The following is a 21,532-nucleotide window of genomic DNA, read 5'->3' on the forward strand; positions in this document are numbered from 1 at the left end:
GAGTTGTTCCCCGCTCCTCAGGGATTTCAGCAACAGAGGGGCCACTGATGTTACCTGTAACCCCCAAAGTTCACAAACCAGCAATTCACAGAATTAGAAAAAAAATGTCTGCCTTATTTTGGAAGCTGCATTTTGAGTATCGTAAAAAGGTGTAATACTGAAGGCTACAATCTTTTCTGATTGTATCCGTGTGACAGTTAAAACTGTCTACTTTTCAAGGATATTTCAATTAACTCCTTTTCCAGTGAACCATTCGATTTCTCAAACCAAGCTAAGTTTTTCTCATTCCTTCAAAGTACTTCCTTTTACTTTATCCCGTTTTTTTTCTTTCATTTTTAGAAACCTGGGAGCATTTTAAACACATGCTTTAAAGTCTCATCCCAGAAAATGATTTATTTTTATTTTTATTTATTTTTATTTTTAGCATTCTGATAACGAGACAAACTTAACTTTAACATTGGAAAATTGAGAGGAAGCCTCTTTCCCAGTCCCAGGGCCCAGTGAATCCCGCCTCCACTGCTCTGAGCAGCTGTCTCAGGAATGAGTCCTCTTCTCCTTAGAATGTGGGACAGCTCTGCTGGGGCGGCAGCTGCGAGCAAGGAATCCTCCCCTCCGAGCGGGTGGCAGCTGCCAGGGCATCCCAGTGGAAATCTTTCCCAGTCACCGCCAGCGCCGCAGGCGGGCAGCAGCTGAGCGCAGTCAGGGACCCGGGAGGCTCCAGCGCCGCCACCTCAACGACGGCTAGGTCCCTCAGGTGTCCTCCCTCCAAGTCCAACAAGAGTACACCTTGACAACGTGGGGCGGGTTCCCTCCGCGCCTAGAGACCTGCCGTAGCGCAACAACAGCCGCCACTGAGCTCCCCGAAGCACAGTGTTGGCGAAGAGGGTGCGGGCAGAGCCCTACCACCTGAGCAGCGCGCTCCCGAGGCGCGCGCGCGCGCGTCCGCCCTCGTGGCACCTCCGGGAAGCGCGTGCCCGGCTCTCCTACTCACCCGCCCGCTCGTCCCCGACTCTGCCGCCTCCGCCTGGGCGCCCGCCCACCCCCCCCCCCAACCTCCCCGCGCGCTCACGCTCGCGCACGCGCACGCCGCGCTCGGCAGCCCTCGGCGCTGTCATGGCGGCGAGGAGCGGCTCCAGTAGGCAGAGGGGCAGCCCCGCGCGCCGTGGCCCGGCGGTGTGTGTGGCAGTAGCATCCCCAGCCCCGCGCGGCAGCACGAGTCGCGGGGTCGCCAGCGTCTGCAGTAGCCGCTATTGCAAGGGCTGAGCGCAGGGGTGGGGCGGCCTAGGAAACCATGGAGTTCTAGGCAGCCGCGGGCTCCCGGGGGAGCCGGACTAGGGAAACTTGAAGGCTGCGACCAGGTGCATTGACCTTCCTCTCCCCTCCTCCTGTCCTCGCAGTCGCGTCCGGGGGGTGGCGTCGTGGGGGCGCCCTGCCTTCCCGCCTCAGCCACACACCTCCCTTCCTCTCCCCAGCCCAGCTCAGGTGCCCCGGCGAGGTGCTCTACTCCTCCCCCTGGGCCGAGCGCCGAGGAGAATCACCGCCCCCTTCCCCGCCTTTTCCTGCCCTGGATCTCCGCCGCCACCTCCGTCTCGCTGCGCCCCGGCGGGGCTGAGGACGAGGCCGGAGTCTCCGGGTGAGGGGGGGGGAACTCTGTGCCACAGTGGTCGCGGGGGGTGGTCGGTCCCCTCCTTCCCCCGCGGCTTGTCCCCCCCACGCGGTGCACCTGCCCTGCGCCCACCACCTGCGCGAGGTGGGGGAGGAGTGAACCTGCTCGCCGGCCCGGAGGACCCGCCTTCGCCCGAGCCGGCTCCGGAGCCCCGGGCGAGCGGCCCGCTGGCCCTGGGGTGCCTTTAGTAACTTATTTGACAGACAGTAACTATTTCCCTCTCCTCCCTAAAAAAAAAAATCCCACGGCAGACCTAGCCTATTTAACATATATTTAATCTTCCAATAGGGTTTGGCGTTGTTGTCAGCCTCGGGGAGAGAGATTGGACAAATAGTCTCCAGGAGGAGGAGGGCGACGCCAAGGACTTTTCCCCTCATCTACTGCTTTTGGGCTTTCTCCTCAAGTTGGAACCGAGACCCTTTTTGGTTTAGCGTTTGCGTGCCTCTTCTTAGTGCAGCGACTGCTGGCCCAGGGTGACTCTGAGTTGTCCTTTCTCGTGCACTAGTAATGGCTAGTGAAGACGATCGTGCCCCTTCCCGGCCACCAACAGGTGATGACGGGGGAGGTGGAGGGAAAGAAGAAACCCCTACCGACGGGGGTGCGTTGTCGCTGAAGCCGGGGCTCCCCATCAGGGGCATCAGAATGAAATTCGCCGTGCTGACGGGGTTGGTCGAAGTTGGAGAAGTGTCCAATAGGGATATTGTAGAAACTGTCTTTAACCTGGTAAGTAGATAAATATTTTATAAGCATATACTTTTCTCGGTGAGTTGGGGAACAAGACGAAAGCTGGGGTCATGTGCTTCACTCACACTAATGGCTTTTTCCACCACGGATAGACACAAAATTCTACTTGACCTAAATGAAGCAATTTTAGTTTAAAGAGAATTATGCAAAATTTGATGCTTCAGGTTTTGAATGAACAGATCACTTGAAGCAAGTGTTGCTATGAAAGTATTCTCTCTCTCTCCCCCTCCCTCTTCCCCCCTTCTGGTCAGGTGTTTAATGGAGAATTTGGCTGTAATTTTTTCCTCTCTTGGAGTGTATATTTAAGCTTGCATTTCTCTTTAACATTTTAAATAAGTGAATTTTTTGCACTTGGGAGCTAATGTGAATGTTTGCCTAAATTCTGCTTTGCCATAGTTAGTTTTAAACATAAAATTCATGTCCAAGCCAGGCAGTGGTGGCGCACACCTTTAATCCCAGCAGAGGCAGGCGGATTTCTGTAAGGCCAGTCTGGTCTATAAAGTGAGTCCAGGACAGCTAAGACCACACAGAGAAACCCTGCCTGGGGGGGGGGGGGGGAACCCACCTCTATAGTGTTAATAAAAGGCTAACTTATTGCAAATTAGTCATTATTTTTAATTTTTGCCTAGTTTAATTTTAGAAACAACTAACCAAGGTTAAATTTTGGATTGAATTTAGGTAATCTTGATACATGAATGGCAATTTGAAAGAGGCCTGAGGTAGCCACAGTATGAACTTTATGCTTTAGTAAATTCATTTTTAGCAGTAAAACACACTTGGTCATTGGGAGTTGTTGATTATACTATGGTGGGCTATCACTGTTATTTTATGTGGATATGAGACACTTTCTTTCCTTTTCTTTTCTTTTTTTTTCTCTCCATTCCACTCTTAGAAAGTACCTTTAGTGGATCCTTTTTCGACTGTAATTCTCTGTTGCTTCTCAACTTAAAAGAATCACAAAAGAACTTATCTTTAAAGTAATTTCTGCATTTTCACTCAACTAGTGTTAGAAGATAATTCATGGTGCCAAATATAAATGCGCAATAGTTGTAATAACTGTTTAGCAGCCATCCTTTTTCATCTATATTTTCAAGGTTAGACACGTTTTATTCCAGGCAGTTAATTACTTCCTTCATTAGGCCTTTACTGTTAGTCTGGTCAGTTGTGATACTGATTCTAGAATTGACCAAGTAGGTAGGTGAAGTTGACTTACTTTTGAAGCCTGAAAACTCTAAACCATATTTTATTTCTTTATTAGATTATTGTATTGTGACTTTTGATATAAATATGATGGACACATACATGCACACCTTTTGAAACTATAATTTGTGGAAATGTCCAAATGTATATAGAATAGTATAGTGGACTGTGGTGCCCGTCATCCATCGTCAACACTTTGGGGATCTTTTGTGTGTTTGGAACTTTCAGCAGTGAGCTTCCAGATAAAACACAGATTCATCTGTTCCTTTACTTCAAAAAAAAACCTTGAAATTTTTTAAAATTTAGTTTTGGTTTCTGTTTCTGAACCTAATGTACTGTGGATGGTAAACAGAAATGTGGTAGTGATCCAGTCCACACTGAGCTGCTTCTGTGGAGACAGACACAGCTTTCTTTGGCAGGAAGACTCAGACTCCTCTGTTCCTTTGAGTAGGCTAGGACAGTGGCAGGGAGGAGTAGGTGACAGTCCTCTTCCTTCATCACCAGTCAGAGCACTTTTTATGATTAAACTATGGGCTCTAAGAAAGTTATGGAAACCAGAGTGTCGGTTACTATTACTGTGTGTGGTATTGCTTTAGGCCATCCAGTTGTTACTATTACTGTGTGTGGTATTGCTTTGGGACATAGTGTGCGTTGTGATTCTGTTCCAAGGAGGAACCATCTATTGTGTGTGAAGCAGTGCACCAGGTGGCTTTATTATTTAACTCTTCTCTAGGTCTTCTGATAGATATGTGCCATGTCAAAGATGAGGAAACCAAGATGCTGAGAAGGTAGATAGATCAGTTACCTACAGTTTGGGTGTTAGGAGTAGTCTTTTCAGGACTATATCTGTCCCATGAATTGGTGTGGAGTTGTTTTCATCTCTGAGCAGGTGTTTGTACCTTAGGCATTGCTTTCCTCAAGGACACAGCAATCATTGGTCTGGATAAATATTCATGGCTAAACCTCCATCGCTGCATTTTATTCCTTTTCATCTAACTTTCAAAAAGCTTTCTACAGCATTGCTTTAAAAAGACCTTAAAAGTAAACATATTTTTTTTTTTTGTTTTTTGTTTTCCAAGACAGAATTTATCTTGTAGCTCTTCCTAGCTGTCCTGTACTCTCTTTGTAGACCAGGCTGGCCTTGAACTCACAGAGATCTGCCTGCCTCTGCCTCCCGAGGGGATGGGATCACGGGCGTGTACCGCCACTCCTGGCTCAGTAAACACATTTTTCCCCCCACATAATTGTTTTCTCATTCAATCTGTGCAGAAAGTTGCTTAACTTTTTTCTTTATTATTTTGTATGCATGCTCTAGTATATGCATGTGTGTAGGTCAGAGGGAGTGTCATCTTCAATAGCTTCTCCACCTTATTTATTTATTTAAAATATTTTACTTACTAGTGTGTGTGTGAGTATGTGTGTAAGTGCAGGTGAGCATGCCTTGGCGTGGGTGTGGACGTCAGAGGACAGATTTTGGGTGTTATCTCCTTCCACCTTGGTGAGGCAGTTTCTCTTATTGTTTGTGCTGTTCTGTAGTCTAGCAGGCCTTTGCACTTCGGGGCTGTTCTCCTCTTTCTGCCTCCTATCTCACTGAAGGAGTGTTAAGATTACAGATGTGAGTCAGAGCATCTGGCTTTTTGTGCATTCTGGAGATTGAAATCAGATTGTCAGCAAGTGCTCTTACCAGCTGTGCCGTTTGACTGGCCCTATCTTGGTTATTACTTTTTTTTTTTTTCTTTTGAGACAGGTTTCTCTGAGTAGACCAGGTTGTCCTCAGACTTATTATCTGTTTATTTAGAAACAGATCTGTAACTGAGTTTAGAACTAGGCCGGCTCGCCAGCAAGCCCCAGTGATTCTGGTGTCTCTAGCATCTTAGCACTGCAGTTACAGGTGCATGCTTTTCAAGTGGGGATGCTCATCACTGCTGAGAAAGTCATTACCCCACTCCTAACTTTTTCTCTCTCTTTTTCTTTCTTTCTTTCTTTTCCTCCCTCCCTTCCTTCCTTCCTTCCTTCCTTCCTTCTTTCCTTCTATCTTTCGGCAGATCCTGATCGGGATCTATGTAGATCATTCTGGCAGAAAACTTGTTGGAATCCTCCTGTTTCTGCCTCCTGTATGTTGGGTTTATAGGTGTGCACCACCATGAGTGGTATCTAATTTTTTTTTATTTTTTAGTTTTTTCAAGACAGGGTTTTTCTGTGTAGTCTTGGCTGTCCTAGATTCACTTTGTAGACCAGGCTGGCCTTGAACTCACAGATCTGCCTATTCCTGCTTCTCAAGTGCTGCGATTAAAGGCATGTGCCACCATACCTGGCTTAACTTTTGACAGTACATTGAATTGAAACTTCCAAAAGTGTGAAAAGTAGGAAGCAAGCAACAGAAGATGAGACATACGTAAGGCATGAAATCACAGCAGTGTAGGCCCTGTGAACCTTCATCTGTACAGAATTAGTCTCTTGTTGCGTTTTCATTCATAAATATAAACTATATTTTGGGGGTATTGTTCTGGTTAGGTTTACTGTCATGGTGATGGACCACCATGACCAAAAGCAAGTTGTGGGGGGAATGGTTTTATTTGGCTTACACATCACTGTCCATCAATGAAGGAAGTCAAGACGTGAACTCAAACAAGTCAGGAACCAGGAGCCATGGGGCAGTGTTGCTGTTTACTGGCTTGCTCCCCATGGCCTGCTCAGCCTTCTTTCCTATAGAACCCAGGACCATCTGCCCAGGGGTGGTCCCACCCACGATGGGCTGGGCCCTCTTCCATCAATCACTAATTAAGATGGCTGCAGGCTTGCCCAATCTTAGGCAGGTGTTTTCTCATTTGGTGCTTCCTCCTTTCCAATGACTCTCTCCTGTGTCAAGTTGACATAAGACTTGCCAGTACAGGTATCATAACTTTTTCCATTTTTAAAGCATATTAAAGTAGACTACATGTGTTCTTTCTTCCCTGTTTTGGGAGGATGAGGTCTGCATGTGTTGCCCAGGTTAGCCTTGTACTCCAGGACCCAAAGTGATCTTTCTGTCCCAGCCTCCCAAGTAGCTGGGACTAAAGGCACAAACCACTGTAACTGAGCTAAAAACATGTTCTAAAACCATAAAAAAAAAAACCTGATTAAGTATTTGCCAGTTTAAATAATAAGTTTCTAACATTAAAAAACAATTGTCTTTCCAGAGTTGTCCAGATAGTAAGTGGTAGGGCTGTACAACTTCAGACATCTGGCTTCATAGACTGCTGCCTCCCAACTTTGGCCATGTAGCCTGACCTGTTCTGTTATAAATTCATTTGAAAGTGACTTGTAATTTCTTTTACAAATCTGTTTCTCAGTTAAATTGGATGAATAATACGCTGGCGTATTCTAGTGTTTCAAACTTCTCCAATTTTATATTTTTCATGTTGTAATTTAGAACCTTTTTCTTTTGTCTTCATTCATGCATTTACTTATTAGTTATGGATGCAGAACAATTAATATTTTGGTATATTTCAGGAACTTGCTGTGGAGTTTAAGATTTCTACTGTTCATCTAAAGATAATTAGTAGTATTTAACTGAAGAATAATGTTTCTCTTGGGCCAGTGACAAATACATGTTTTCATATATTTGGATTAAAGGTGTGTTTTTCTGCCTTAAAGATCTGGATTATGTGGTGGCACACGCCTTTAATCCTAGCTCTTGGGAGGCAGAGGTAGGTGGATCTCTGTGAGTTCAAGTCTAGCCTGGTCTACAGAGAGTTCCAGAACAGCCAGGTCTATTACACAGAGAAACCCTGTCTCGTAAAAACAAAACAAAGAAAGATCTGGATTAGAAGTAAATTGTCTCACTTTAAATTAAACGAACATCCCTCATGGGTATGATTATCGTTTTTTCAAATTAAACAAACATCCCTCATGGGTAGGCTTGTCGTTTTTTAGGTTTTAGTTAGTTTCAGATGTAGTCAAGTTGACAGCCTCCCCCTTCTTTTTTTTTTTTTTTTTTTTTTTTTTTTTTTTGAGACAGGTCTCTATGTAGTCCTGACTATACTAGATTATATGGGCAGATTATATGGGCCTCAAACTCAGCAGAGATCCGCCTGCCTCTGCCTCTTGAGAGCTGGGATTAGAGGTTGTTCTGCCTTGCCTAGCAGATTTCTGTCCTCCAGCCCCCCAGCCTGTCTATCTATCTGTCTGTCTATCTATGTCTTTTGAGACAGGGTTTCTCTGTGTAGCCCTGGCTGTCTTGGAACTTGATTAATAGACCAGACTGGTGGCCTTGAACTCAGATTTGCCTGCGTTTGCCTCCTGAGCTCTGGGACTAAAAGCATTCACCACCATCGCTCCACCTGTTTGTTTGTTATTACTATTATCATTATTGTTATTTTGAGGCAGAGCGTCCTTATGTAATGTGTAGCCTGGATGAGCTAGAACTTTCTGTGTAGTCTAGGCTAGTTTTGAATTTGTGATCCTCCTCCTTTATCTTCCTGGGTACTTGGATTACAAGTATATAATAATACCATCATGCACATCCTGTTATTTTTTTCTTTTTTTAGGATTTATTTATTTTTATGTGCATTGGTGTTTTGCCTGCTGTATGTCTGTGTGAAAGTGCCAAATCTCTTGTATCTGGAGTTAAAGACAGTTTTGAGCTGCCATGTGAGCCATCTCTCCAGCCCCCCATTCTGTGGTTTTTAATTTAAATGTAGCAATTGACATATGTTCTGAAAAATAGAGGAGTTAGGTATTGAAGAGTATGTGTTCACTGATGATACAGAGTACCCTTTGTTTACTTCAGGGGACAGCAACTATTGTGTTCTAGCTGATAATTGTGTTGCAGAAATGTGGATTCTGGTGTCGCACATCTTTAGTTTTTGGAGGGAAAATTACAAATCCAAGGTTTTAAAAAAAGCTGTAAAAATAGAAATCACAACATTAAAAAATTTTGTGTGGGTTATATAAATCCGTAGTTGGTTACTTTTCAAACTCTTATGTGACCTTTAGTATAAAGATAACTCACCCAATGAGTTTTTCTTGCCATGTTAATTTCTAGATTACTTCCTACATAATACCTGTAATTATACCTTTAAGGATTAGGAGTAATCTACTTTAGAAACATTCTTGTTGATGATCTTTTTGTAATTTGTATTAATGGTAGAAAACTCAACTGTAGCTGGGCGTAGGCCTTTAAGCCCAGCACTGGCAGAGGGAAGCAGATCTCTGAGTTCCGGGCCTGGTCTACAGAGAAAGGCCCCCGACAGTCGATAAAACAAAAGGAACTTAATTGCTTTGAGCACATTAAAAGGATTTATGGACTTACTTATCTAGAGTCCAAAGGTAGGGTGAGACTTCAAGTAACAGTTTGATTTTGTTTCTCTTTGGTTTTCCTGATTTGGCTTCAGTTTGGTGTATTCCTCTTACGTTGTAGTGTGGTTGCCATGGAGGACGGCGGGATCACTTGTGCCATTGTTCATATCTTTGGTGGAGTGTCTGAGTCCCAATGTTGTGAACTGATTGGACCATTGACCAGTGAGATGTGCTGATGAGATTAAACAGTATATATATTTAATTTACATAATTCATTCATTTTAAGCCAATTTGTAGAGCTTTGCAGCCATTACTACAATTTAATTTTTTTTTAAATCTAACAACGTTGGAATGTTTACATTCTGTGTTCAAGATATTAAAATTGTTTCCCTCTTTTAATTAGTCTGTGATCGATTTTGAGTTAACTTTTATATGATTTTTTTTTTTTTGTACTTGGTTATCTGATTGCCTCATTGCCACTTGTTGAAAAGCTGTTCATAGTATTGTCCTGTCATGGTGCCTTTGCTGAAACGTAGTTCACTGTAAAGTGTAAATATCTGTCTTGACTCTTTGTTTTCATTACAAATTTTGTGTCTGTGTGTGTTCATGTATGTGCAGCTGCATGTATGTATACTTGTATATGTGTGTATGGATGTCAGAAAGTGAAGGTTGCATATCTTTAATTGCTGTCCACCTTGTTGATGTCCTTTTTTTTTTGAGACTATTTTATTAAAATTTAATTATCCCCAATTTTGCTTCTGCCCATCCCTTCCCATGTTTCCTCCTTGTTCCCTTTCAAATTCCTGCTATCTTATTCTTTGTTTTTGTTACAGATATGTGTATATATGTATGAACATAAGCATATACACATGTGGAACCTGCTGAGTCTGTTTAGTGTTGCTTATATGCGTAGATTTTTTTTTTTTCTTAGGAGGCTGACTGGTTGGGATTGGATAACCATTTAGGGTGCTTGTTTTTGAAGAAGACTAAGTTTCCCCCTCTTAGCAGGTTAGTTGCCTGAAGGCCTTTCTCTAGGGATGGGACCCTAAGTGATAACCCCCATCCATATTGGCATATTAATTGGAGTTGTTTTTGCTTTTTTTTTTTTTTTTTGGTTTTCCAGACAGGGTTTCTCTGTGTAGACTTAGCTGCCCTGGCCTCACTTTGTAGACCAGGCTGCCCTGGAATTCACAGCCATCCGCCTGCCTCTGCTCCCCAGGTGTTTACGTCTTGTTAAGCAGCCACACTGTTGCCATTTCATGGGTGTAGTTCCTCTGACATATCTAGAAGACTCGTTTTGTAGCAGATGGGTCCTCTGGCTCTTAGGCTCTTCCCACCCATCCTGTGCAGTGTTCTCTGAGCCTTAGGTGAAAAGGTTGTGTATAAATGCCCTGGCTGGGCCTGGACACCCCATGGTTGGTTGTTCTGTGCACTTTGACTAGTTGCAGCTTTCTGTAGAGCATACAGGCGTTTTTTCTTTTTTCTTTTTCTTTTTTCCTTCAAGACAGGGTTTCTCTGTATATCCTTGGCTTGGCTGTCCTGGACTCGCTTTGTAGATCAGACTAGCCTCAAACTCTCAGCAATCTACCTGCCTCTGCCTCCCAAATGCGTGCAGGGATTAAAGGCGTGCTCCACCACACATGGCCCTACAGACATCTTTGATGAGGGTGCAATTACGTATATCTGTGGGCACCTTATATTTTGAGACATAGTTTTTACTGAACCCATTTGGCAAGACCAGCAGGCAAGCAAGCCCTAGGGATCGATTGATCTATCTATCCATCCATCCATCCATCCATCCATCTATCCTGTTTTGTTGTTGTTGTTGTTTTTGTTTTCTCTGTGTAGCCTTGGCTGTCCTGGACTAACTTTGTAGACCAGGTTGGCCTCGAACTCAGAAATTCGCCTGCCTCTGCCTCCCAAGTGCTGTTTTGAGACAGGCTCTCTTTCTCTCTCTCCATAGTCCTGGCTGTCTTGGAACTCACTATGTAGATCTCTCTCTCTCTCTCTCTCTCTCTCTCTCTCTCTCTCTCTTTATCTTTTCAAAGAGCTCTTCTTTTTTTGACCTCCTTAGTACGAGGTTACAGGTGTGGGATTTATATCCTTTAGGCAGGATCTCACTGGATGACCTGGAACTTGCTGTGTCGACCAGTCTGGTCTTGAACTAAGAGAGATCCTCTTGCCTTTGTCTCAGGAACGCTGGGCTTAAGGTGTGCCCCATCATCTCTGGTGCTGATGGCTTTTAAACATGGGCGCTAGTGATAATGTTCAGTTCCATGTGTTTGTGGGACAAGTATTTTCCCAACAGAGCTCTCTCTGACCTCTCCACATCTTACTTTTCTATTTTATAGAGCTGCAGATCATGTTTTGAGACAGGCTCTCTCTCTCTTTATATAGCCCTGGCTGTCTTATAAAGCACTATGTAGGTGTAGCTTGTCCTGAACTCACGGAGAGCTGTCAGTCTTTGCCACCTGAGTCCTGGCATTAAAGCTGTGCTCCACCACTCCCAGCTTTTCTAATTTTTTTCTTTTACTGTGTGCACTATGCCTAGCTAGCGAGCAAGGGAGTGGTGACCCTATAGATCATTTTGAGGAATATTGGCTCAGTCTATGAACATAGAGCTTTTTTCTATTTAGCTCTTCTTTCCTTTAGTGATTTTTTTTTGGGGCATGTGTATATTTGTGTGGTGATCATGGATAGTGTGTAGTGTGCAGTCTCCTTCGTTCTTCATCTCATTCATTGAAGAAGGGCCTCACTCAGAGCCCAGAGCTCACCTGTTGCCTAGTCTGGCTAGCCAGCTTACTGCAGAGTTTTTGTCTCTGCCTTCTAAGCCAGGGAGAGTTGAAATTACAGGTTGGCGGGCACTTGGCCATTATGTGGGTTCTCAGCCAGCAGTTTATCCATTGCTCCTTCTCCTAACTCTTCTAGCAACTATCAGTTGTCTGTTTTTGAAGTTGTAATCTTCCTGCCTAAGCCTCCTGCTTATTGGTGTTATAGCTGTGTACTGCCACGCCCCGTTGTAGATATTTTTGTGCATTCAGAGTTCTGTAAGAAGAATGGTGCAATGCACATGAGCATTTGTGTGACTCATGAGTAAATTTAGATGGATTGCTAATGTTGACAAAAGTGAAATGACAAATTGGTGAAAATTTAAAAACTAATAATTTTCTAGAGTTAATTGTTTGATAGTTTAGGCATTTATAAGTATATAATGTTGTTCTTACTTGAATTGTTTTATTTTAAACTGAGAAATAGTTTGTTAATTAAAAATGCATTTTTTTCTGTTTAAGGGCTAACAAAAAAGTTAAGTAAGTAAACATTTCGTTTCTCTTACTGATTTAGATGACTGTTCCAATATATTTAAATTTTATAAAATATCCTTTTAGGCTGGGTGTGGTGGCACGTGTCTTAATTTCAGCACCTGAAGGCAGAGACAGGTTGATCTCTGTGAGTTCAAGGTCAGCCTGCTCTACAAAGTGAGTCCAGGACAGCCAGGGCTATATACAGCAACCCTGTCTTGAAAACCTTCCCCCCAAGATCATTTTAGATATACATTATTTTTTAGTCTGTCTCATATAGTCTAGGCTGGCCTTAAAAGCACTGTAGTTTTTGTATGTTTGAAATAATAGTGCCTCGATACAGTTTGTTTTCATAATATATAGAACAATAATTCTTAACCTTCCTAACCCTGTGGACTTTTAATACAATTTCACATGTGCTGATCCCCAACCATAAAATTATTTTCATTGCTACTTCATAACTGTAATTTTGATATAGTTATGAATTGTAATGTAAATATCTGTGTTTTTTGACATTAGATATTCTGGTGTTAGGTGACCCTGTGAAAGGGTCATTTGATACCAAAGGGGTACTACCAACAGTTTGGGAACTGTTAGAGAGGAACCGGGAATTGATTTTGACGTTGTCTCTCTGTAGCTGTTCATAGTGCTTGCACTCTAAAAGTGTTTGCTAAAGCTGTGTGTAGTGGCATACCTCTTAGTACCCTTTTTTTTTTCTATATTTCATTTAAAAGATATTTCTTAGGCAACTTGCCCTCCCTCCCTCCTGTTCTTCGCTGCCCTCCCCCCTTCCTATCTCCTCTCTCTATCCTTGCCCATCTGTTTCTTTCTTTATCTGGGATCCTGATCTTTATGGCCTGGCAAGCACTATACCACTGAGTATGCCACATCCCTAATAATTTTTTCTTTTTAAGCAGGCTTTTATTATATAGTCCAGGCAGGCCTTGAACTCATAATTTTTCTGGCTCATCCTCCTTGGCACCTTGTACCATCATGTAGCTCTGTACACATGTGTTTTTATATGTACCTGTTGGTGAGTTTGTGTACACATGTGCACATGGGTGCTGGAAGTTGATAATGGATGTTTTCCTCAATTACATTTTACCTTATTTTATTTTAAACAAAAGTCTGCCACTGAACTCAGCGCTCCCTGATTCAGCTGGAGTGGCTGGCCAGTGAGACCAGGGCTCTTCCCGTCTCTACACCCCTTGTGTTGGGGCTGTATATATCCGAGCCACCCAGGCTCTTTTACCTAGGAACTGAGAAGCCTACTCATCCTTTGTAAGCAAGTACTTTATTAGCTGTGTTTATTTATTTATGTATTTTAATTGTTTTGTGTGTGTATATGTGTGTATTGTGTATGTGCATAAAAGTGTGTATGCACTTGCCTTTTTCTGCAAGAGTGGATGGCAGGTGTGTTTTTCTTTTTTCTTTTTTTAAAAAGAAACTTTAAATAGAGTGTACATTTGGTGTTTGGCCCTACATATATGTCTGTGTGAGGGAGCCGGATCCACTGGAATTTGAGTTACAGACAGTTGTGAGCTGCCATGTGGATGCTGGGAATTGAACCTGGGTCCTCTGGAAGAACAACCAATGCTCTTAACTGCAAAGCCATCTTTCTTAGCTTAGGTGTGTTTTTCTATAGCTTTCCATCTTACTTTTTGAGACAAGGCCTTTTACCGAAGCTGGAACTTGCCCCTTCAGCTGCATGGACTGACCAGCCATCCTGGGGTCTGCGTGTCTTCACCTCCTGCCTCCAGTGCTGGGTTATAGACGTATGCTGGTACGCCAGCTTTGACACGTGCGCTGGGGATCCGGACTCAGGCTTTCTTGCTTGTGCATCAAGCGTTGACCAACTAGCCTCACAGGTGTGGTTGTTATCATACAACTTTGAGTTACCTCAGTGTCCCTTTCACATCTAAAAGAACATTTTCACAAATTTACTTTCTTCAAAAAATTGTTTTATATCTGGGCATGGTGGCGTACGCCTTTAATCCCAGCACTCAGGAGGCAGAGGCGGGTAGATTGAGGTGAGTTCGAGGCCAGCCTGGTCTACAAAGAGAGTCCAGGACACCCATGGCTACACAGAGAAGCCCTGTCTGGAAAAACAAACAAACAAACAAACAAACAAAAACCCCAACAACCCCCCAAAACCAAAAATACCCACCTTTTATTATTTATTTATTTTATAAGTATGAATGCTTTGCCTGCAAGTACATTTGTGTATTGTGAACATGCCTGGTACTTGTGGAGCTCGGAAAAGAGTGTCAGAGCACCTGGACCTGGAGTTAGGGATCGTTGGGACCCATGTGGGTGCAAAGTCCTCTGCAAGAGAACAGTGCTCTAAACTGCTGAGCCATCTCCGCAGCTCCTCATGAATTAAAAAACAAAGTCTTGTAACCTGATTTTTAATTTTTTGGTGGGGTTTGGAATTGAACCCAGGGACTCTCATATGCTAGGTAAATGCTTCGTCACTGCGCTTTGTCTCCAGCCCTTTGTCTCTGTTTTGACACAGTCTCCCTAAATCCCATAGACTGATTCTTATGCCCCAGCCTTTGCCTTCAGAGTAGCTGGGATTAGAGGAGTGCACTACGTGATAACCTGCTCGTAAAGTAGTTTTTTTCTTTCTTTTTACATTAGTATTCTTGGCTCTCAAAAAATAGAGTGCATTATCAGTGTCTTGGTTCTGTTGTATTGCTGTGAAAAGATAGCATATAACCAAGGGAACTCTTAAAAAAGGAAGCATTTAATTGGGGGCTTGTTTGTAGTTTCAGAGGATTGGTCCCTGGCCATTGTGGCAGGAAGAAGACCGGCATAGATCTGAGCAGTAGTGGAGAGCTTTACAATCTAATACGTAGGTAGCAGGGAGAGAAAGGGTGGCACTTGGCCTGGTGTGGGCATTTGAAACCTAACCCACCCATCCCAATGTCACACCTCCTCCAACAAGGCCATACTCTTAATCCTTTTAAAACAGTTCATCAACTGTTTCATATATGAGCCCAGGGGGCACCATTTTTATTCAGCCACCATATTCAGAAGCCTAAATGTCTACTTCTGTGGATTCTGGATTCAAACGTGATTAAATACAAACAGATTGTAGCCAAAAGTACAGAGAGCTTGTGTAAAATCAAACAAAACCAACCAACCAACCAACCAACCAAACCAAAAAGAATATTTGAGGAGATGGAGATTTTTTTTGAACTATGGTTTGATACTTGTGCTTTGCATTTCTATATTGAATCGTCACACTGTACCCTGTAAATATGAGGTAATCAGTTCTAACATGCCAATTAGATATTACATGTAAAGAAGTTGAAAAAACTGCTAGAGTGTATAAATTCTCTCTCTCTTTTTGGCTTTGGGGACAGAGCCCAGAACTTTGAATATGCTAAGCAAGCACTCTATCATTCCTGAGTTACTATTATTTAATTTAAAATATTATATTTTATGTATGAGTATTTTTGTTATATATATTACGTATGTGACACATACATGCCAGGTGTCTACAATGGTCAGAAGAAGGTGTTGAATCCTCTGAAACTGGAGTTATGGATGATTGTAAAAGTCATCATATGGGCGCTGGGGCTCTTGAAAGAGCAACAAGTGTTCCTAACCACTGAGCCATCTTGCCAGCCACCCTCAAATTACTTTTTGTTTGCTTGTTTGTTTTTGGCATTTTCTTTTTGTTGTTGTTGTTTTTTGGTTTTTCGAGACTCAAATTATTTTTGATTGACTTAAAATACTTATTTTAGATGAAAAATTATTTTTGTGTTTGTGTGCATCTTTCCGGATTCTTTCAAAGATTTAATTATGTTTACCCAGAATTTACTTCTGTGGTTGAAATATACTCTCTTGAGGTAGAGCATTTCTTACTTTCCATACGAAGTTAGGTACCACATGACTTCTAAGATGATGAGACTGTGATATTTGTTCTGTAATTTTGTTATTCTGTTGCCCTCTGTCTTTCGATTTGATTCTCAGGCTTCTCCTGACCAGATGCATCCCATCAGTTTCCTGGTAGTTTATGTTTTATGAAATCCTGGTTCTAGAGTAGTGAGGGGCTGATATTTTTTCTCTTTCTCCCTTCCCCACCCCTGTGTATATTTCTCTCCCCCCCTCAGCTTGCTTGCTTGCTTATTTATTTACTTATTTATTTATTATTTAGAGTCTCTTTTATTACTAGGAATAAAGGCATGTGTCACTGTGTGTGTGTAATGTGTGTTCATATAGAAAAGAGAAAATGCATGGTTTCTCAGCTTTTATTTATGTTTTGTCTTTACAGAGACAGGATATTGTGGAACTCAGACTGATTTCCAACATATTTTGTAGCCAGGCATGCCCTTGAACTGTTCCTGATCTTCCTTCTGTCTCACAAGTTGTAGGGTTGCTAGCCTGGGTTACCACACCTGGCAACTATGTTTCTTAAGAGATGGCGCTATTGTTTCGGGACTGAAAAGGATGTTCTGTTGTCTAAAGTGATCTTTGTTCAATGCCTAGTGACTTCATTGTCATGAAACTTTTACTTATAAACTATATTGAGTCTCATAAAGGTATAAGAATTTAAAATAATTTTACCTGTTTGTTTTTCCCTACAGAAAAATACTTCTCTCATGAAATAATATATGTATTAAATATTATAATATAATTTTTATAATTTTAAGCTTCTGTACCTTAAATAATATCTCAGAGTTTATAGTATATATATGTGTGTGTGTACGCATGTGTGTGTATGTGCATATATAGATATAACATTAAAGCACAAATCATATTTTTAAAATTACTGACTTAATTTATAAAAATTAAAAAATATAGTAATATGATAATCAATTTCAAATGTGATGTCAGCATATAATTTGTAAAACAAAGTAGGCACTAATTTCAAGTTGTTTATTAGTGTTTAAAATGGTGAAGTGCCTGGGCTTGGTGACAGTCCTAGCGCTGAGGATACAGAGCCAAAGATAGGGCCAGGAAGGTCACTCCAAGTTCAAGGCTCCTGGTTCTTCATAGCACAGTTTCAGGTCCAAGGCCAAGATTGGCTGGTTCTACATAGTAACATCCCGGGCTTGCCAGGGCTACTGAAGAAAGACCCTGAAACAGTAAATAAAAACAAAACCATAAAACAACAGAAGAAAAAAAAACATTAGTGAAGATGATATAAAGCTACTTAGAAAATATTAATATGATTACCAACTTATTTCTTGATTACTATGAAATTAATAATCAAATAGATACAAACCCCAAAGAACTTCAGAGCTATGAATGGGTCTCCATGATTCAAATGACCTTTCCTTGAAGTTGATTTACTTTTTTTTTTTTTTTTTTTTTTTTGAGATAAGGGTTCTCTGTGTAGCCCTGGCTGCTCTGGAAGATTTACCTCTATGACAGATTTATTTAATAAAGTTACATCTCTTCAAACTTTTGAGGCAAGATTGTTCTTAAAGGTTAGAGTGTGAATTTAATCAGGGCTCAGCATTTAAATGTTCAGGTAAGTAATTAAAGAAGTCAAAGAATTAACTATGAGAAGGAGCTTAAAGTAGAATGTTCATGTTTTGCTATTTGATGATATTTTTTATATTTTAATAATTTGATAACTACTTTCTTTCATGAAACAACTAAACATTTCCTTTAAGTGTGCCAGTCACGGGACTAGTGGGCGCAGAGGGTAAAGCAACGAATGAAGTAACTTTGAGCCTTGCTTTATGGAACTTATAGCATAAATTACTTTAGCTTCCAGGTAACCCATTTATTCAATATATATCCTCTATTCTTTTATTTTTCTTACCTCCTCTTTTTTTGTGTGTGTGTAGTGGGACTTGAATCTGGAGTCTAGTGTATGCTAAGCAAGAGCTATAAAACCGCTGTTTCCTGAGCCCACAAGTGTGTTTTCTAATAATCCACAAGTATACCTAGTTATTATTTCTATCTTTAGAGCCCCTTAGAAAATAGAAGACTATATGTTTGTGATTTTTTTAGACTAGGGACCACACTGAGCACTGAGAATATAGTGGTGTTTCTCATGTATCTCTCATTAGCAATTCTCCGCCTTATTTAGCTAAGCTGTCATCACAGATGCTCTTTGCCAGTCTGTTAGTCCAGTTCTGTAGGGTATTTGGCTTATGATGATGATGATGATGATGATTTGCCTCATTTGGAGGTGTTGGTTGTGGGGTAGTCCATATAGAAGGATCTTCAGTGCACTTTTTCTACTTTTAAGCTTTGTACTTTTGTGCTATTTTGTTATATTGAGCAGATATTTGTTTAGATATTTCTATGTTAACGTTGGATCATTGATTTGAATTTGGTGTTTTGAAATATGGTGTGCAATGCTGAATGTTCACTAGTCTTTCCCAGCTTGTATATTTTTTGTGCTATAATATTAGTTTGGGTACATAATTATTATTTTTTTATGTACATTTAAAATACTGTTTTTTCCCCCTATTCCATCTTTTTGAGTCTCCATTTCTTTCAAATAACCTTATATAGCTGCTGGAGTATATTATCAAAAGTGAAAATCTGACCAGTTGATGATTTTGTATCTAAAATTCTATTCTGGGTAAAGACCAAGGTCCTTCCAACTCCCTTTACTTTGTAGCTTGGCTGGCCTATAACTTGCTTGTTGCCCAGGCTGCCTTCACCCCAGAGAGATTTACCTGCCTCTGCCTCTGCCTCTAGAGTTCTGGGATTGAAGGTATGTACCACCACACCTGGCAAGGCTAAGTTTCTTAATATGACATATAAATAATTTGTATGTCGGTCTGTGTTTTGACAATTTGTCAAGCTCAATGATCTGAATTTTGATTGCTCCCTCCAAAGGAAAGGAGATAACTGTGATTTTCCACCCCACCTCCCTTATTTAAAAAACATAGGCTAGAAGGTTAGCTCAGGTGCTGAGGCGCTTGTCTAAACATGTTTAAGGCCCTGGGGTTACTACTACTAGAAACAAATTAAAACAAAGCACCATTAATAAAACTGGCCCAATTTGGTATTTATAATTTTAGTACTTGGAAGACTGAGGCAGGAGAATCAGAAGCTCAAGTCCAATTTGGACTCAGTAGTGGTTTATTATTTTTTGTTTTCTTTTTCTTTCTTTTTTTTTTTTTTTTTTGAGACAGGGCCTCTCTTTGTAGCCTTGGCTGTCCTGGAGCGTGCATTGTAGACCAGGCTGGCCTCGAACTCACAGATCCGCCTGCCTCTGCCTCCTGAGTGCTGGGATTAAAGGCATGCACCACCACGCCCAGCCTTTCATGTTTATTACAGTCCTGACTTTTTCTTTTTCTTGAGGATGTCAATGTCTTAATTACTAACTAATGCTCCAGCTTGAGATATCTTTTCTGGAGAGTGGCATTTTCAGTGGGATGGCTTGAGCTGTGCTGTTGTTGACCAGTGTTGTCTCTGGAAACTTACCTTCTGACTCTCTGAGGGCCAGGTTTCCTTCTTCTCAACTTTCCTCATACAAAATGGGCTTTTCCTGGCACTATGACATTTTACTGAGTCGGCAGAAGAGCAGGACACTATCTATTCTCTGTAGGGCCTCTAACGGTGTTTTCTCCTTATATGCCTAGATTCATCCTCCCTCAAATACCAAAATACACTGTAAATACTAATAAACATAAATATATTACTTTTTTTTTTTTTTTGGTGGTGGTTTTTTGAGATAGGGTTTCTCTGTAGTCCTGGCTATCCTGGAACTTGTTTTGTAGACTAGGCTGACCTTAAATTAGTCTATATCTGCCTGCCTCTTCACTTAAAGGTGTGTGCCACCATTCCTTGCTTACACTTAAAAAAAAAAAATCACAAATGATACATTTTATTAAAAAAACAAAAACAAAAACAAAACAAAACCAAGCAAACAAAAAAGAAACCGTGCTTTTCTTACAGTCTCAAGATGCTTACCCACAATGCAAAGCGCAGTAAGCACTTACTTATTTTTAGGAGGAGCCAAGAGGTTCCTGGAGGAGTCAGGCAGAGGCTGGAAGGCTGCACCTTGCTCCTGCACAGCTGGAGGCGTGGCAAAGAGTGCATGCTCACATGTTCACAAGTATGCAAACTCCAAGCGCTCTGCAGAAGGACAGACTGCCAGCCCAGGTGGGCACGAGGCCTAGGGCAGAGCCGTGCAGGCTTTCGATCTGGCACCTCTTCTTTACCACTGGGTCGTCCTCCCACCATCTTGGTTACCTGTTCCAACCGGACTTCACAGCTGTCCTCCTCCTCCTGCTGCTGGCTTACAATGTTTATATCAAAAACTTTGGTTGGATTTTCCCCCCATTTTTGTGTTTTTTTTTTTAAGTTTCATTTTCTTAGTCACATTTTAAATGTTATTTTCTTAGGTATAGTAACATTTTCATGTTTTATTAAATTTTTTTTCTTTTATATTTGTAAATGTATTGCCTGATTGCATTGTTGCATGTGTGTCTTGTGAATGCCTGGTGCCCGGGCTGTTCAGAAGAGGGCGTTGGATCGTCTGAAGCTGGTAGAGGTGGTCGTGAGCCACCATGTATGTGGTGGGAACTCCAGTCCTGGAAGAGCAGCAAGTGCTCTTGACAACTGAGCCATCTCTCCAGCCCCCATTTTTATATTTATTGTCTGATTATTTTTATCTTCCTCGAATGTATTGATTAGTTTCTGAAAGGCTTTCTCTACCCATTCTTGGGGGTTTTCTTTTTGTTTGCTTGTTTGCTTGAGACAGAGTCTCACTGTGTAATCCAGGCAGTTCTGGAACATACTCATAGCAATCCTCCTGCCTCTTTTCCCCAGTGCTAGCATTGTGGGCACCAGTCATCATACCTGGCTCCTACTTTGTGAAATTCAACATACAAACAAACAGTGATTCTCACCCTCCCTCTGCTGTGACCCTTTAATACAGTTTCCCGTGTGTGGTGACCGCAATCATAAAATTATTTTTGTTGCTACTTCATAACTGTAATTTTGCCACTGTTATGAATCATAATGTAAACAACTGATATTCAGGATATTTGATATTAGACCCGTGTAAAAGGATCTTTTGACTCCACAAAGGGATCATGACCCACAAACGCTGAGAGTGACTGGCTCAGAGGGTAGCTCCGTAGTACCTGTGGCTCCTAGTTCAGTTACTAGTATAAAACAAAACAAGAGACTTACGTGCTCATGTGCTGTGGGTTTTAAGTTATGAATAAGGTTTGAAGTGTGAGCTAAAATGGGCTCTTCCTGTCTGGATTAGTGTTTGTTCGGCTGTGCTTCCGTCTCACACCAGCCTTGAACGGAAGTTTCAGTTTGAGTGTTTCTAGATTACACAGGTGGATTCTGTCCTCCACTTGGCCTGAGAGAAAAAACATCGAATGCTTCCCATGCCAGGGCTGCGGAT

General features: G+C 41.7%; 1 protein-coding gene across 5 annotated transcripts in view; it reads left to right on the forward strand.

Moving 5' to 3' along the window:
* Positions 1-1,106: 1,106 nt before the first annotated feature.
* Positions 1,107-21,532, forward strand: part of LRBA (LPS responsive beige-like anchor protein) — a 539,428-nt gene continuing 519,002 nt past the window's right edge. For 4 of the 5 annotated variants that reach the window (XM_084768541.1, XM_084768543.1, XM_084768544.1 and 1 more), the window contains exons 1-3: positions 1,107-1,358; positions 1,473-1,633; positions 1,955-2,389. In XM_084768541.1, the coding sequence (XP_084624667.1) occupies positions 2,174-2,389 (216 nt within the window). In that variant the 5' untranslated portion in view covers positions 1,107-1,358; positions 1,473-1,633; positions 1,955-2,173. The remainder of the gene's footprint in view (positions 1,359-1,472; positions 1,634-1,954; positions 2,390-21,532) is intronic. The other variant, XM_084768542.1, reaches the window with a different exon arrangement.

The sequence above is a fragment of the Acomys minous genome (genome assembly GCF_964271855.1).
Source record: "Acomys minous genome assembly, chromosome: 19".
NCBI classification, from domain to species: domain Eukaryota; kingdom Metazoa; phylum Chordata; class Mammalia; order Rodentia; family Muridae; genus Acomys; species Acomys minous.